Genomic DNA, 17,270 nt, shown 5'->3' on the forward strand with positions numbered 1-17,270 from the left:
ATGTGGAGTACAATCCTTGCTGGAAATAATGAAGATGGCTCAGTAACTTGAAGAAACGAAGAATTATTTATTTGTTTATTGAGCTGGAATGACCTTCCTCATATCATATATATACAGCCGGAAACAGGCCTTTTCGGCCCACCAAGTCCGTGCCGCCCAGCGATCCCCGTACATTAACACTATCCTACACCCACTAGGGACAATTTTTACATTTACCCAGCCAATTAACCTACATACCTGTACGTCTTTGGAGTGTGGGAGGAAACCGAAGATCTCGGAGAAAACCCACGCAGGTCACGGGGAGAACGTACAAACTCCTTACAGTGCAGCACCCGTAGTCAGGATCGAACCTGAGTCTCCGGCGCTGCATTCGCTGTAAAGCAGCAACTCTACCGCTGCGCTACCATGCCGTCCTGAAGAGATAGATTGGAAGTGCGGAAGTAGATTGAAAACCAACAATTGAATTGTATGAATATTTTAGTAATAATACTGGGAGTACTTTTTGGATGCAGATAGGAGACAAAAAGAACAAACATGAGTGGTTTACATGCTGGTTGTAATGCAACTAGAGATGCGAAGCAGGGAATGTGAGGTGCCTGGTATGGAAGGAAATTCATTAAAAAGCAGTAAAGAAAGCGAAGCATAAACTTATCATTTTCAAATATCTTGCCCAAACTGGGGCCTTGGATATCCACAATTTAGTATGTTGTGGTTGCAAAGATAATGTAAAATATATTTAAGTTTGCTCTCTTTACAAAGGTAGGTGTAAAATAAGCCAGTAGGATGCAAAGTCATATTGAAGGTTGAGCAAGCAAGAAGATAGCAGATGGTGTGTGAAAGGAGAAAATGTGAAGTTATGCATTATGGTAGAGAGAATAAAAAAACAATTAAATGGTGAGAAACTTAAGTATTGATTTGCAGGAGTATTTGATGTATTCATTCATGAGATGCAGAAAGTTAATATACAGGTTATCCAGCACACATTGGCCTATGTCATATGATGAGAACTTACAGGTATGTATTCTTACTGAAATTGTATTTATTCACAAAGTGCTGGAATAACTCAGCAGGTCAGTCAGCATCTCGGGAGAGAAGGAATAGGTGACGTTTTGGGTCGAGACCCTTCTTCAGACTGATGTCATGGGGGGCGGGACAAAGGAACCCCCCCCCCCCTGACTTCAGTCTGAAGAAGGGTCTTGACCCGAAACGTCACCCATTCCTTCTCTCCCGAGATGCTGCCTGACCTGCTGAGTTACTCCAGCACTTTGTGAATAAATACCTTCGATTTGTACCAGCATCTGCAGTTATTTTCTTATACTTACTGAAATTGTACAGGCTGTTGGTGAGTCTTCATTTTGTATGCTAGGCAACTTTGATCGCCATATCCACATGTATGTTTTTTCTGGAATTGTGCAGAGTAGATACATTATATTGATTCTGGGACAAAAAGAGTCTTGAGGAGTGATTCAGTGTGATTTGGCTTGTAACGCCATAGTTCAGAGGAATAAAGGGATGATCCCATTCATATAACCAAGATTCCAAGAGTGAGATAGAGACAGGTTAGCTGTGGGAAAGCTATTTCCTGTAGCTGGAGAACCTAGAACTGGAGATTGAGCTAGGGGGGGGGGGGGGGGGAATGGGATTTACAAACTTATCCTATGACTTACAAAATTTTATGACGGAGATTAAGATATTTATATGTAAAAATGTGTACATTTTCAATGTTTAGTACCTCAGAGGACAATGGGAAGTCTTTTATTGTGTAAAGACGATACATTGTTGTACACAAAGGAACTGGGAGTATGTGAGGATGAGGAGAGAGTAGAATTGAGGCATGGTATTGGTCTTGATCTAATCAAATAGTTAGAGGCTGTACTTATTTACTCCTTTGATTTTGCATGTTTATTTTGTGATTACAGAATCATCAGTGGTTGTACCTAGAACATAGAACAGTACCGCACAAGAATAGGCCTTTGGCTCCCTGTGTATGTGCCAATCATGATGCCAAGAACATAGACCCCAATACCTATCCAAAAGACTCTTAAATGCCATTATCATATCTGCCTCAACCACCAATGCCAGCAGCGCGTTCCAGGCACTCACCACCCTCTGTGTAAAAAAACGTTCCCCCGAACATCTTTAAACTTTGCCCCATTTACCTTAAAGTTATGTCCTCTGGTATTTGATTTTCCCATCCTGGGAAACACGTCCTGACTATCTATCAATCTCTGCCTCTCATACATTTATATACTTCTATCAGGTCTCTCCGCAACCTCCCAGGAAAACAATCCAAGACTGACAAACCTCTCACTGTAGCTAATACCTCCTAATCCAGGCATCACTGTAGTAAACGTCTGCACCCTTTCCAATGCCAATACATCCTTCTTGTAATGAGGCAACCAGAACTACATGACATATTCCAAATACCGCCTAATGAAAGTCCCTAAAAGCATCATGACTTCCTGACTCATACAATGCCCCGTATGATTTAATAACATTACCTATTACAATCAAATGCATACAAACGTCTAGTAATTTATATTTAAAACTCAGATTTGCTTTTCAAAACATGTACCATTTTATGGAGTTCGACACATTTATTGTCATAAAGTCCCACAGAGTTGCACAATATCACTTGGATGGACACATCAATTTTGCTCCTCTGCAGATGATGATGGAAAGCTTAACCTTTTGTAATGCTGTTAATTACCCACATTAATTCTTGTAATCTTGCTGATTCTGCAATGGTGAGTTGCTTTTCAATTTTAAGTTATTTCTTTCCATTTTCCTAACTTATTAATTATGCTGAACATAAGCTTGTTTGTCCTCTGTTTCAGGCAGAACAGTGGCCCATTTACACATTCTTTGAAAAAATACCTTTTTGCCAGCAAAGCTCTTCGGTAAAGGTCAAATTGTGAAACATTCTGAGAATGAGCATTAGGAGATTTTATTTACAGTACAAATCGTATAGTTGCATATCAGGTGAAAGCATAAGGGAATACCTTTATTCATTAGATTACATTCTAGTCGTATGAGTATCTTTCAGAATAATGTGTAGGAAGGAAGTGCAGATGCTGGTAAACCAAAGATTGACACAAAAAGCTGAAGTAACTCAGTGGGATAGGCAGCATCTCTAGAGAGAAGGAATGGGTGACATTTCTGGTCGAGACTTCTATCTTTCGGAATAACCTATTCTACATGTCTTTGGTTCTGAAGGTCCTCAAATAATAATTATTGTTGCAATATCACTTGAGTTTCTATAAGCTGCTGCCGGATTTCTTTCTTTTCCTCCTTTTTTCAATACTTTGATTTTCCTCTCATCTGTCCTTGATTTTGGTTCATCAATTGCCAGTGGCTTCCTCGTTCTTGGGATTTCTTGGCATACCCACTGCTAGAAACTATGCATAAGGACGTCTGCCTTCTGCGTCCCGACAATATTAAAACATTCTCCAACTTGTGCTGAAATTTTCTATAATCAGTGATCACTTGGGAAAAGTCAAGTCTGAAGAAGGATCTCGACCCGAAACGTCATCCATCCCTTCTCTCCTGAGATGCTGCCTGACCTGCTGAGTTACTCCAGCATTTTGTGAATAAATATCTTACATCACTTGGGAAAATGTCAACTGCTTAAATTTCCAGCACTTCTTTTAACCAATTTGCAATCATGTTTTGTTTTAATGACCAGGATTGTTAACAGTCCTGCATTGCATACTACATTCAGCATTTAAATGGAAAATGAGCTGCCACACACTAATTTGATGTCGGAAACCTTCTGACTTTTTCCCTTTTAAGACCCCAGTGAGACATTTCATGCAGAGTTAATGAAGAATTGAGAAAGCAGAGAACTGTAGGGCCATTTGTCTCTTTAAATCTGCTCTGTCATTTAATAAGATCACGATTGATCATGCAAATTCACTATTCTGTTCCATCTGTCTCCACATGTTCCTTGATACCTCTAGCTCTAAAAATGACAAGTACTCCTTGAATAATATATTTCATGATTTGGCTTCAACTGCTTTCAGTGAAAGAGGACACAATAGATTCACAACTCTGGGAGAAGAAATTTCCCATCTTTATCTTTTAATTGCTTACTCACATTCGTGCATCTAATCTGCAATCCTGTTAGAATGTTATCGATTTCCCCTGTTCTTAAAATCTAATGAATATGTCTAATTGATCAAATCTCCCTTCTCATGCCAGTCAGCCATCCTAGGAAAATTCACAAAACTCTACCCATGGCAAGAACATCCTCAAAAAGGAGACGAAAACTGCAGCAATACTGAAGTTATGTTTTTTTTCCAAGATCCTTTACAATTGCAACAAAACTTCATGTTTCTGTACTCTGACAGTGAAGGCTATCGTCGCATTTGATTTCCTAATCACGTTTATCTTCAATGATTGGGGAATGCAGACATTCAGGTTTGTCATATCTCCCCTTTTCCCAATCAATCACAATTCAGATAAGTTGGCTTTCCGTTATCGCTACCAACATAGATAACCTCACACGTATCCACATTATATCCAGTTATACAGTATATATAACTGCCATTGTATACTACTTCCTCAACCCCCTCCCCCAAAGGAAAACAGAAATACATAACAGGGCATTGGCTGTGGAGAGAGAAACACAGATAACATTTCAGGTGGACGAGGCTTTGACAGCGAGGGAAAAAATTAGTCAGCTCTAAATTGCACGGAAGATGGAAGAAGGACTGATGAGATGAATTGAGCATCTCTGATAGGTGAAGCCAGGGCTGCATTGGGGACGAGTTATGGATAACGTTATTTGGTTATAGATTGACGTCAGTTTGAAGGAAACCAGTTTGAAGGAAACCAAGAACAAAGGTATATCAAAAATGTGAAATATAGATAATCGTTAGTTTCCATCTTAGATTTCCAGCAGTTTTCTTTTAAATGATCATTTCGGATTGACAGCTCTTTTGCCAAAAGTGAGAAACCGATCATGTTTGTAGTTACGGACTGCACTACACCAAAGGGCGCAAAGTGCTGGAGTAATTCAACAGGTCAAGCGGCGTATCTGGAGGACATGAATAGGTGACGTTTCGAGTCAAGTCTGAAGAAGGGTCTCCAACCGAAACGTCACCTACCCATGACATGTTCTCCGGAAATGCCGCCTGACCTGTTGAGTTGCTCCAGAACTTTGTGTTTTTTTAAAGATGGAGAAGAGTGGGAAATTTTGAGAGGGAACGCCTGCTAATATACAACCCAGAAGACAGATGGCGTTGATGTAATAGGAGAGAGGATGATGACAGCTTGATTATCACTGTTAACCAGGTTGGAGGAGCTGTGGAGAAAAGGGACATGAATGGGGCAGGAGATGGATAAAGCTGCTGGACCTGTAACAATGCAGTGTACCACATTTGCTGGCGAAAGAAAACGGCCTTATGCGATGCAAATAGCAATTACCAATTGGGTTTTTAAGTGATGGTCCTTAATTTGCTGGCAGGGGGCTCCAACGGACAGACGCGTGCAGCCGCCCCGGGCCAGCAACTTCAGAGGCAAGTCTGGGAAAAGGTTGCGGGACGCGCCGGTCCACTTCGATGCCGCCGCCTTCGCCGCCTTCGCCGCCACCCGAAGAACACATGTCGTCAGCGACGTCACACTAGGTAACCGAGTTGGGGTGATAGGTTGCCTGTCGCGTCCTAGCAACGGCGCCGCGGGCGGGTTGATGCCGGAGGCGGCGGCTGAGACAAAGGGTCGCCGAGCCAGCGGATCCGTGCAGCGGGCAACACTGGACAAGTTAAAGCAGCAATGCTGGACACCATACAGGGCGCGATCTTGGAAATTGGCAGACGCTTTTTCCTAACTCTCTCCAACCTTTCGGCTGATGGTAAAGATTTGCTCAATGACATTTAATTGAACATTTACAATACAATACAATATATCTTTATTGTCATTGTACCCAGGGGTACAACGAGATTGGGAATGCGCCTCCCATACGATGCAATAATTTAAGTAATTTAGACAACAGCAACCCAACGAAACGAAACAATTGTGACAGTTTTAGACAGGGTAAAGTGCAAGTTGATCTATGCGTTGTGGCCATCCGGCTCAGCAGGACCGGTTCATAGCAGTAGTTAACTAGTAGGTTAAGTTTGAAATCAATTATTTTTCATTATTGGACATAGTGCTGGAGTAACTTAGCAACTCAGTTACTCCAGCACTTTGTGTCCTTTTGCATATTAACCAGTATTTGCAGTTATTTATTTCTACTCATTTTCATTATTGGCGTGAGATGCACATTGAATCGCAGCGGGTAATTTATATTTAGGGTTTTTTTACGAGTTGATGATAGTTAAACGCCGTAGCTGCCTTTACTTGTTTTGCTGATTCCTTCACCGCGACTTTTTTCCTCGTCAGATATTGTGAACATATGGGCAAATGTTTCTGCTTTCGTGGATCGCCACATGTCCCTCCAGAAGGTAAGATTTCTCCGTGCCTTGGAATTTGCACACTGCTGTGGATAAGTAAACCCCCGAAAGCAATGGGAAATAAACACGGCTGCACAATTGCAAGCTTGAACTCGGCAAACCTGAATGAATATGAGTAAGGTTGAGAGTTAACACTTCAGCTTATATTTCTCCTTGGATACGAAATGCACATTTATTCGTTAAAGTTTGCAGGTATGAATGTGAACCAAGAATGCTGACATATGATAAGCTAAGTTACATTCAGAATTATAGAAAAGTATAAGCAATTGACAAATCTGTTAATCTTAGATTTTCAAATATTGCGTTAATGATCAATGATAAGGTTGTTCATAAAATTACATATTTATTTTGTGTCATGTACTTTGTATTTCAGGGAGTACATATCTCAGGATTGGGGACTTTTACTTTCTCACAGCAAAGGTTGGATATTGGACATAGATTGATTTTATTGCAAAGGCCAGTATTTGTAATATCTGAAAAATTCCTGCAGCTCCATGGATTATCGCGCCCAAAACAGCACGTATCTGGTAATAAGTCATCTTAATGCATCAATAATCAAATGTATGTCAAATACGTACTATAGAATACTAAAATTGAGTTAGTAGCCAGTAGTATAGAATGGAGAATATATGAAAAGAGTTAATAAGACATTTATCAATTGAACCAAAAATTAGTAAAATAATTGTCTTCATAGCAATGTTCATTTATTATTAAATTTATCTTCATCTAAAAAAAAGATTAACTTCTATTTGAATTCACATAGTACACCCTCATTCATGATTCTACACAAATATTTCAGTTACTACTAGACCAAGTGGACCCGTTGGGCCCATTTCCTCGTAGGGGGACAGGGAAGGGGAGAGGGTGTGATTGAGTGAGCCCTGGACCCAAAGCCTCTCCTGTATTGTAGCACCCTCAACCCCCCCCACTCAATCTCCCATATCCCCCCCTTCTCCCCCCACTGACCCACTCCATCCCCCCTACCCACCCCCACTTGCCCCTCCCCTACCCCCACTCCCCCCGGCCCTGCCTCCACCCCCATTTCCCCCTCCCCTCCCCACCCCTATTCCCCCACACCCCCACCTCCGTCCCCTCACCTAGCCCCACTCTCCCTGCCCGCACCCCACTCTCCCCACACCCTAATCATCCCTCCTCCCCGCCCCCACTCTTCCCTTCTCCCCACCCCCACTCTCCCCCACCCCCTCTTCCCTTCTCCCCACCCCACCCTGCCCTCCTCCCCACCCCCACTCTTCTGAGGTGAATAGGAAACATATAACAAAAAACACATTAGTCTAAAATTAGGAGTCGTACGGCTGATATCTATAAACCTAGAAAAAAAAATTCAGGAGAATCTTCAATGCAGAGAATCTGGAACTCACAACAATCAATAGCAATTGAGGCAATGTCCCATAGGACGTTAAGGGAAATGGAATAGAAGATCATGTATGATGAGCATTTGATGGCTCTGGCCTGGACTTATTGGAGTGAGAAGAGATTGGTTTCATGCATGAACTTTGGAATGTACTACTTACCTCAGTTGACCTGACACTGAGCTATGCTTTCTTTGGGCTGTGTAAACATTTGCTTTGCTTTTTTAAAATTTCAGAATGAAAGAGGAATTTTATTTTGGTAGCAACATATTTCATCAGAATGACGATATAAATTATCTATGAGAATCACGTACACTAAAAGTTTTGTTTGCCTTTACATTTCATGCTATCAGCATCTGCAGCGATTCACTGTTTTTGTGCAGTGATTATACTTTTGGTATTCAGAACTTGAAACCAGAAGAATATCATTTTAAGTGTGGAACAGTATGTAATTCCTTTAAATTTCTATAAGAGTTCCCCTATATATTATTGTCAAATGTCAAGGACCTCTGGATTCTGTCTTGAGCAAAGTTGCTTCCATATATATATATTTTTTAATTGTGAAAGGGAATAAGGAGTTTGAAAGAGCTTTAATGTAATTTCTAGTAATTCTTTATCCCTGTAGCATCAATTTTCCATTATCAACTTTTCTTACTGCACTTCGCCCCAAATGGCTATTTTTAAAATAAATTCTCAACAGTATCACAAGGCTCTATGAATGCTGGAGATGATGGGGTTTTCCAGAAAGTGACATCACAGGTAAACAGGGTATGAAAAACACTTTTAGCATGCTGGCCTTCATCAGTCAGGACATTGAGTTAAGAAGATGGGAAGTTATGTTGCAATTGTTCAAGCCATTGGTGAGGCCACATCAGGGGTATTGTGTCCAATTTTATGTCACTCTACTTTTGGAAAGATGCCACTCAGCTAGAAATAATGCAGAAAAGGTTTACGAGAATATTACCAGGACTCGAGGGGCTAAGTTATAGGGAGAGGTTGGGTCGGCTATGACTTTATTCATTGGAGTTTAGGAGGCTGAGGTGTGATCTTATACAGGTGTATACAGTTGTGAGGGGAATAGAATGAATGCAGTCTTTTTTGCACAGTTGAGAAATCAAGAACATAGTTTTAAACTGAGAGGGGAAATACTTAATAGGGACCTGAGGGGTAACTTTCTAGATTAGCTTTTTAAGGGCAACTAGACTAGAGGGCGGCACGGTAGCGCAGCGGTAGAGTTGCTGCTTTACAGCGAATGCAGCGCCGGAGACTCAGGTTCGATCCTGACTACGGGTGCTGCACTGTAAGGAGTTTGTACGTTCTCCCCGTGACCTGCGTGGGTTTTCTCCGAGATCTTCGGTTTCCTCCCACACTCCAAAGACGTACAGGTATGTAGGTTAATTGGCTGGGTAAATGTAAAAATTGTCCCTAGTGGGTGTAGGATAGTGTTAATGTACGGGGATCACTGGGCGGCACGGACTTGGAGGGCCGAAAAGGCCTGTTTCCGGCTGTAGATATATGATATGATATGATGATATGATTAGCATCTTGATCAGCATGAATAAGTTCAGCCAAAAGGATTGTTTGCATGCTGTATGACTCTATGACTATAAATCCAGATTAGCTAAGTCATTCAGCCTGTATGTAGATGAACATTTTAAAAGATATTACTAAATCACAGTAAATGGTAGAAAATCATTCTTATTCAACATGGTGGAAAATGCTATTTGCAAATCTTCTCGTAATTCTCCTTTGTTATTCATGTTGATCATCTTTGTCCTGGTAAAATTATGCATAGAGGTAATAGACAGTCAAAAATATGTTTTATTATTTGTTTTTTTATAGGTGACATACCCATCATTGACCTTAATTTTACATTCCTTGCTTTGGAGAGTCCTTATGATCGAGATACAGTTGAAGGATGTGTCAAAGAGACTTTGCAGATCATGAATCGTTATATCGCCTGTAACCGTGAAGTGAATTTCACATTCAAAGATATTGGTATGCTAGCGATTCGAAACAACAAGGTCAAAATGAAGTTTTATAGAGAATTTCTTAATGCCATGGATGGTAGTGGAAATTTAGTGAAAGCTCTTTCAAATGTAAGTATAACAAATTTTTTTAAAAAACAAAACAGAATAAATATGAACGGTGATTATTTGAAGCACTGGTTGCTTGGTAGTGAAGAATGAAAAATAAATTGAATGTATAATGTGAGAATTTTAGAGATGTCGTGTTGATCAAGTTGATATCCATAGCACGGAGGATTACAGTTCTTCACGTATTGTTTACATTCTATAAAGGCTTTTGTTTATCACCCTTTCAGGCAGTGTATTGAAGACTCCTACCAACTATTAGGTGATATTTCAGGTAGATGCAAATGCATTGGAAGCAGTTCAGAGAGGTTTATAGGACTAATTAATGGATGTAATTTCATTAATTGTAATTTTGTAAATTGTAAATTTCCCCGGTGTGGAACGAATAAAGGAACATATAATAATTATTATGGGCAGGTTATTGTATGAGGGAAGGTTGGTCAGGCTAAGCATGTAATTATGGGAGTTCAGAAAATGAGAGGGGACTTGATTGAAACATAATATCCTGAGGGGTCTTGGCAGAGGATATTTGATCTTGTGGGAGAATCTAGATGAATGGGACCACTGTTTGAAAATAATGAATCGCCCATTTAAGATAGATGAGTTACATTTTTTCCTCAAGGGATGGCGAGTCTTTAGTACTCTCTTCCTCAAAAACGGTGGAAATAGAGGCTTTGAATATTTGTAAGGCAGATAGATAAGCAAAGGGTGAAAAGTTACCCATGGAAGGTAGCAACACAGAATGAGGTAGCATTCAGATCAACTATGAATGAAGCAAACTTGATGGGTGTGTGTCGCACCCCTGCTCCTAATTTGTACGTTGAGCTGTTCTTTTTCAGAACCAGAAGTTGTTGCAAATGAATTTCTTATTCATAGCATGTATAATGTGAGAATTAGCATAGCATGGAAAACAACATAGCATGGAAAACAATGAGAAATTAGATAGACGATAGGAATGATGCAAGAAGTAATTTTACGCTGATATGGTCCATGGAAGTAGGTATAAGCCTTCCATAAGTGTGGGTGGCACAGTGGTGCAGCTGGTAGAGCCACTGCCTCACAACTCCAGAGACTTGGGTTAAATTCTGACCCCGGGTGTGGTCTGTGAGCAGTTTTTATGTTCTCCCTGTAACCACATCGATTTCCTCCAGGTGCTTCGGTTCCTCTCACATCCCAAAGACGTGCAGGTCTGTAGGTTAATTAGCCTCCGTAAATTGCCCTGTGTGTAGGAAGTGGATGAGAAACTGGGATAACATAGAACTAGTGCGAACAGGTGCTCAGTGTTTGGCATGGACTCGGTGGGCCAAAGGGCCTGTTTCCATGCTGTATCTCCAATATCAGCTTGTGTTTCTAAAACCACATTAAAGCAATAGTCATTTGCATTTTGGATATTACATGCAATCAGATAAAAGTATATATTTTCTTGTGCAGTATTTATTTTATATTTATACAGCAGTAAGTGTACCTGATAATGGGATTTTGGCACAAGCATTGAAGTTATGTTAATAAAAACTTGTTGACATTATGTGGTCCTCTACGGATTTTTATCTAGTGCAGAAGAGACAAATGTGAAAGAGTTGCCCAGTTCAAACAGTTTAAGGAAATATTCAGGTATGCACTGAAGCTCAGGGAATGTATGGCCACTCACTACGTGGTCGCCTTTCAACATTTGTTTCCTTTGCCTGATAATGAATTGGTTTTTGCCATGTCATTTTTCCTTGCTCTAAAGGATGGATGTATGAGAACCAGGAGAAATTAGATCACAGATATTCAGTCATGCCAGTTACTGGTCGCTCACATCCAACCAAGTTTATCACAGTACTGGATGAGATCCAGTTGCACAATTTAAAGGGAAAATCTCTGAGTAAGTCCAAGCCCTTGAATTGGGGAGGTCCACTTACCCAAGTTACCTTTCTACTGGTTTTCCGTTCGGTTTCTCCTTCCTACTCCTACTCCTCAAATGACATGCAGCCATTCTGTTTTGGTGGGTTCTGAGGTCGCAATTGTACCAACCTTCTAGCACTGATCATCCAACATGAGACCTCTTTCCCCAATAGCCAGATCAACCAACCACCAATACTACCCTTTTCTGTCCCCCCAACAAATGCTGATCATAGCCCCACCACTAACCTTCTCCATGCTTGCATGCTCCCCACATCGCCTCTCTGACCCGCTATTGTTGGTCTTACAACCCTCATCACTAACAATCATTATTTGCCACTTCTCACTTCTGCCCATCTTCTGATCCATAATCTTCCTCCCTGCCCTGGCCATGCTACACATAAAGTCTTTCCCACTGTGATTTGCTTGTCCTACTCCTATGTGCTCTCTGCAAGATCAATGGCTGTTCTAAGGTTTTTTTAAAATGATTTTCATTTGTTCCTTAATTGATTAATTGAGACTCTTATCTCATTTTTATCATCATCATATCATATATATACAGCCGGAAACAGGCCTTTTCGGCCCTCCAAGTCTGTGCCGCCCAGCGATCCCCGCACATTAACACTATCCTACACCCACTAGGGACAATTTTTTTTTAACATTTACCCAGCCAATTAACCTACATACCTGTACGTCTTTGGAGTGTGGGAGGAAACCGAAGATCTCGGAGAAAACCCACGCAGGTCACGGGGAGAACGTACAAACTCCTTACAGTGCAGCACCCGTAGTCAGGATCGAACCTGAGTCTCCGCCGCTGCATTCGCTGTAAAGCAGCAACTCTACCGCTGCGCTACCGTGCCGCCCTTTGTTTGGTAAATTATTGTGTACAAATAGCCTTTAAAATATGGTGAGAAAAATAATAATACTCATTGTCTGCAACTTGTCGACAATAATATTCATTGTCTGCAAAGAATATTGAGGATGTTAAGATGGTGATGTATATTTGATTCTTACTATTCTTGGACAGAGGATTTGCTGGCAATGTTAAATTCTTTAGTAATGTTACACAAATCTCAGATTTGTTCCCACAATTCCACAATCCCTGTTTCTCCATTTGGTTTGCCTCCACATATCTCTCAGTATATTGGTTCAGTTCTGTCACCAGCTTTTCGTCTGTCTTTTTCCTATCCTTCATATCATATCATCATATATATACAGCCGGAAACAGGCCTTTTCGGCCCACCAAGTCCGTGCCGCTCAGCGATCCCCGTACATTAACACTATCCTACACCCACTAGACAATTTTTACATTTACCCAGCCAATTAACCTACATACCTGTACGTCTTCTAACCAACTCCTTTCATGTTCTCTCCTTTTTGTGTTGCAAGTAATATATTGTGTCATGTATCTCTCCCTGGTTTACATTGATTCAATTCAGTCCTGTAATCTACCTATTTACTGCAAGTATTACTCTATTTTTGAGGCGTGAAAAAAATGTAAGCAGGTTGGTTAGTGTGATTCATGTTGTGAAGGTGACACAAAAATTTGAAGGAAATAATGAATCTGGCCAACCAAATTCCAAGAATAGGAAGAATAACTGAATATTTCAGAGCACATGAAGAAATCCACTAAAGAGAGCACTAATGGCACTTAAAACAGCTTCAAAATCCACAGTTGAAAAAAACCCGGAGAAGTTACAAATCCAAAAATATAAACAGGAAGTGCTGGAAACTCTCAGCAGGTCATGGAGCATTTGTGGAGAGAGAAGCACAAGTAATAAAAAAATTGTTAAAATAAGTATTTTCTCAGGAGATTAAGAGCAAAATAGGACCTGTGTTGGGGCATCTGCTGGACTCTAGTGAGAGTCCAGGGGGACCCATCTGAAAATGACAGGGATCTGGTTGAAATAGGTTTTACTATTTGCTGAATGTCAGCCTTGTAAGTGACTAAAGCTTCAATACAGAAGATAAATTCATCAGAATTATAAAAACATTAATAGTTGCATAAATTTGGTTTGCATTCCCTTGAGTTTACTGGTTGAGGGATAACCAATATCTTCCATTAGGTCCAGTAGCATGCTCCTCTTATAATCGGAAGGTTCTTCATTCAAATTCAATATCAGAGATTTGAGCTAGTCCTTAGATTAATCTCTAGCACAGTACGGGGAACAATGCTGAAACGTTGGTGGTGTCTTTTTGTGAGACATTAATCCATCTGCTGTCTCGGTTGGATGTAATCAATCCGATAGATGTATTTTAATGAGTGAAAGGGATGTTATTCCTTGTATCCTGGACAACATTTATCCCTCACTCAATATCTTTAAAGGACATTATTTGATCACTATCACATTGCTATTTGTGGCAGATTGCCAAGCACAATTTGACTGCCATATTTCCTACTTTACAGCACGGACTGGAGTTCAGTAGTACTTTAATTCCAGTAAAGAGCCTGAGATATCATCAAATGAATGTGCAACTGCTTTTTTCTTAAATAATAGTGACAGCTCTAGAGAAACTATTTTGGTGAGCAAATCCAAAACAAAGGAAGATCAACTTTAAATAAGAGCAGGGCCATCATGGAGTGGAATCCGGAGGAGATTTTCATCCATGGGATCATAGAAACTTTTTCCTGTAAAGACTGAGGATGCTTAACGAATTGAACCTCGTTTGAGGTTGTTAACCAGTTAGACCAGTTAAGGCATAAGATAAGAACAACATATTGACATAGCCGAGCTGCAGAAGAATCAAGTCAAGTCAAGTCAAGTCAATTTTATTTGTATAGCACATTTAAAAACAACCCACGTCGACCAAAGTACTGTACATCAGTTCAGGTACTAAGAAACGAACATACAATGGCACACAAACATAACAGCACATACATAAACAGTTCACAGCGCCCCCTCAAAGGGCTTCAAACGCTAGGGAGTAGAAATAGGTTTTGAGCCTGGACTTAAAAGAGTCGATGGAGGGGGCAGTTCTGATGGGGAGAGGGATGCTGTTCCACAGTCTAGGAGCTGCAACTGCAAAAGCGCGGTCACCCCTGAGCTTAAGCCTAGACCGCGGGATAGTGAGTAGCCCCAAATCGGCCGACCTGAGGGACCTGGAGATAGAGTGGTGGGTTAGAAGATTTTTGATATGGGGGGGCAAGCCCGTTTAGGACTTTGTATGTGAATAGGAGGAGCTTGAAGTTGATTCTGTACCGTACTGGGAGCCGGTGGAGAGAGGCCAGAATCGGGGTGATGTGGTCCCTTTTACGGGTAACCGTCAGGAGTCTTGCTGCGGCGTTTTGGACCAATTGCAAGCGGGACAGGGATGATTGGCTGATCCCAGTTTATAGGGAGTTGCAGTAGTCTGGGCGGGAGGAAATGAATGCGTGAATGATTTTTTCCATGTCGTCAAATTGGAGGAATGGTTTGATTTTAGCTATGGTACGAAGCTGGAAGAAGCTGGCTTTTACCACAGCATTGACTTGCTTGTCAAACTTTAATGCAGAGTCAAATATCACGCCAAGGTTTTTGACATGCGGTTTGACTAGGGAGGATAGGCTTCCAAGGATGCCTGTTATCGTTTTGATGGAGTCGGGAGGGGGGGGGCGAATAGGATGACCTCAGACTTGCTCTCGTTTAGTTGAAGGAAGTTCTGTGCCATCCAACATTTTATGTCCTCAAGGCAGTGCATGAGGCTGATTAAATTTGACCGGTTGTTGGGTTTCAGGGGGAGATAAAGCAGTGTGTCATCTGCATAGCAGTGGAAAGTAATGCCGTGCCTTTGAATGATTTGGCCGAGGGGGAGCATGTATAGAGAGAAGAGAATGGGGCCTAGGATGGAGCCTTGTGGAACCCCGCAGGAGAGGCTAGCTGGGGAAGAGGAATAATTGCCTATGTCGATGGAGAAACTCCTATTTTTGAGGTAGGAAACTAATCAGCTCAGGGCAGTGCCATCAATGCCAACCCCGTACCGGAGACGGTCAATAAGGATGGTGTGGTCCACTGTATCGAACGCTGCGCTGAGGTCGAGAAGGAGCAAGATTGCACCGTCACCGGTGTCGATGGCGAGAAGCAGGTCATTGTGTACCTTCATCAAGGCAGACTATGTGCTGTGGTGGGCCCTGAAACCTGACTGGAAACTTTCCAGGATGGTATTTTGGTGTAGGTAAGGCATTAATTGATTTAGAATTACCTTTTCAGGGACTTAGTGTCTAACAGAGAGAAACTGTCCCATGTATCTATCAGAATACAATATAATAATATGATGCTAGGATCCATGAGAGATGAAGCAAGGTGGCTAATGAGCAGCTGGGCCTGTTTGTGATAGTGGTCTTTTTGAACTGTTCAAGTCGTAAAGCTAAGGCTAACATGGGTTTCATAGCAAAACCCTTTAAGTTGTCTTGCATCCCATTCTTTTTCTCCGAGATTCTACTCTATGTTTTCTCTGGTATTAAGGTCAGCGAAGACACCCAAAAGCAATAATTGATTGTGACACAGTCAATGGATAGATTAAATTTTGGATCAGGGTTCTTCAGACTTCAGAATAGCACCGGAGGTTCAATGTCATTAGTCAAATCCAAAGAGCTTTATACAATGTAGCAAAAAGTTAAATGATCTCAAATGAGTGCTCATGTTCACAAATGCATTTTAAAGCACAACATCCTACCAACGACACTACCAATGTGGACAATTATCAATCCACTACAACACCTGTACTCACCTTCTGATGATTTCCATGATTTAATTCCAGATTTTCAAATGTACCATTAAACACTTGGCATATTTATGAGGCGCACACCACAAAGTTGCAAGCCCCAGACTTCAAACTTGCCTCTTTCCCTTCCTCATTTCAGATATTTAAGAAATGCAATTGGTTAGGCAGTGGGGGTATATCAAGAAAGCAATGATGATGAAGGCACACTGGCATTACATTAGATACTAACACTGTTCTTAATTTAGCATAGGATTGAGACACGAGGCCAGGGGCATGCATGACAGTTCAAAGGTGAAGTTTCACATTTCACGCACCATCTACTGGCTTATATATTAAGTGCTGAAGATAACTTAGCCAAGTACTTAATATTTAACTCTGTAGAAGATACTTGAAATTCTTGTTGCAATGGGAAGCATACTTAAATGCAAGGAGCAAGGTAATTAGCAGTAATGCATCAACTTGGACTGAGACATGATGTTGTGTTTGGAATCCATAATTTCCATGGTGAAAGTGGTGGTTAACTGTGTCTATATAGATGTGGACTCAAAGTTGTTGCAATCTTTTGGGGTTAATGCTGTGGCTTCCTTTATAGCTGAAGCAGTAACCGTCCAATGTCTGTCGAGTGCAGAGGAAGTTCAGATTTTAATCATGTTGTCAAGTAAGTTTAGCCTGCTGCCATTATTGATGTGAACTGTACTGTGCTAAGTGGTTGCAGAGCATCAAAAAAGTCTTTCGATTTGCCCATTATCAAGTTACATGAATTGTTGAGCAAT

General features: G+C 41.0%; 1 protein-coding gene across 6 annotated transcripts in view; it reads left to right on the plus strand.

Annotated features, from left to right (window-relative positions):
* Nucleotides 1-17,270, plus strand: part of hikeshi (heat shock protein nuclear import factor hikeshi) — a 95,569-nt gene that overhangs the window by 26,357 nt on the left and 51,942 nt on the right. Inside the window, exons 3-6 of one of the 6 annotated variants that reach the window (XM_078402666.1) lie at nucleotides 5,468-5,627; nucleotides 6,382-6,443; nucleotides 6,826-6,979; nucleotides 9,665-9,921. In XM_078402666.1, the coding sequence (XP_078258792.1) occupies nucleotides 5,468-5,627; nucleotides 6,382-6,443; nucleotides 6,826-6,979; nucleotides 9,665-9,921 (633 nt within the window). Of the gene's footprint in view, nucleotides 1-5,467; nucleotides 5,852-6,381; nucleotides 6,444-6,825; nucleotides 6,980-9,664; nucleotides 9,922-17,270 lie in introns of those variants that run through there. The other 5 variants (XM_078402670.1, XM_078402668.1, XM_078402665.1 and 2 more) reach the window with 5 other exon arrangements.

The sequence above is a fragment of the Rhinoraja longicauda genome, chromosome 7, assembly GCF_053455715.1.
Source record: "Rhinoraja longicauda isolate Sanriku21f chromosome 7, sRhiLon1.1, whole genome shotgun sequence".
NCBI classification, from domain to species: Eukaryota; Metazoa; Chordata; class Chondrichthyes; order Rajiformes; family Arhynchobatidae; genus Rhinoraja; species Rhinoraja longicauda.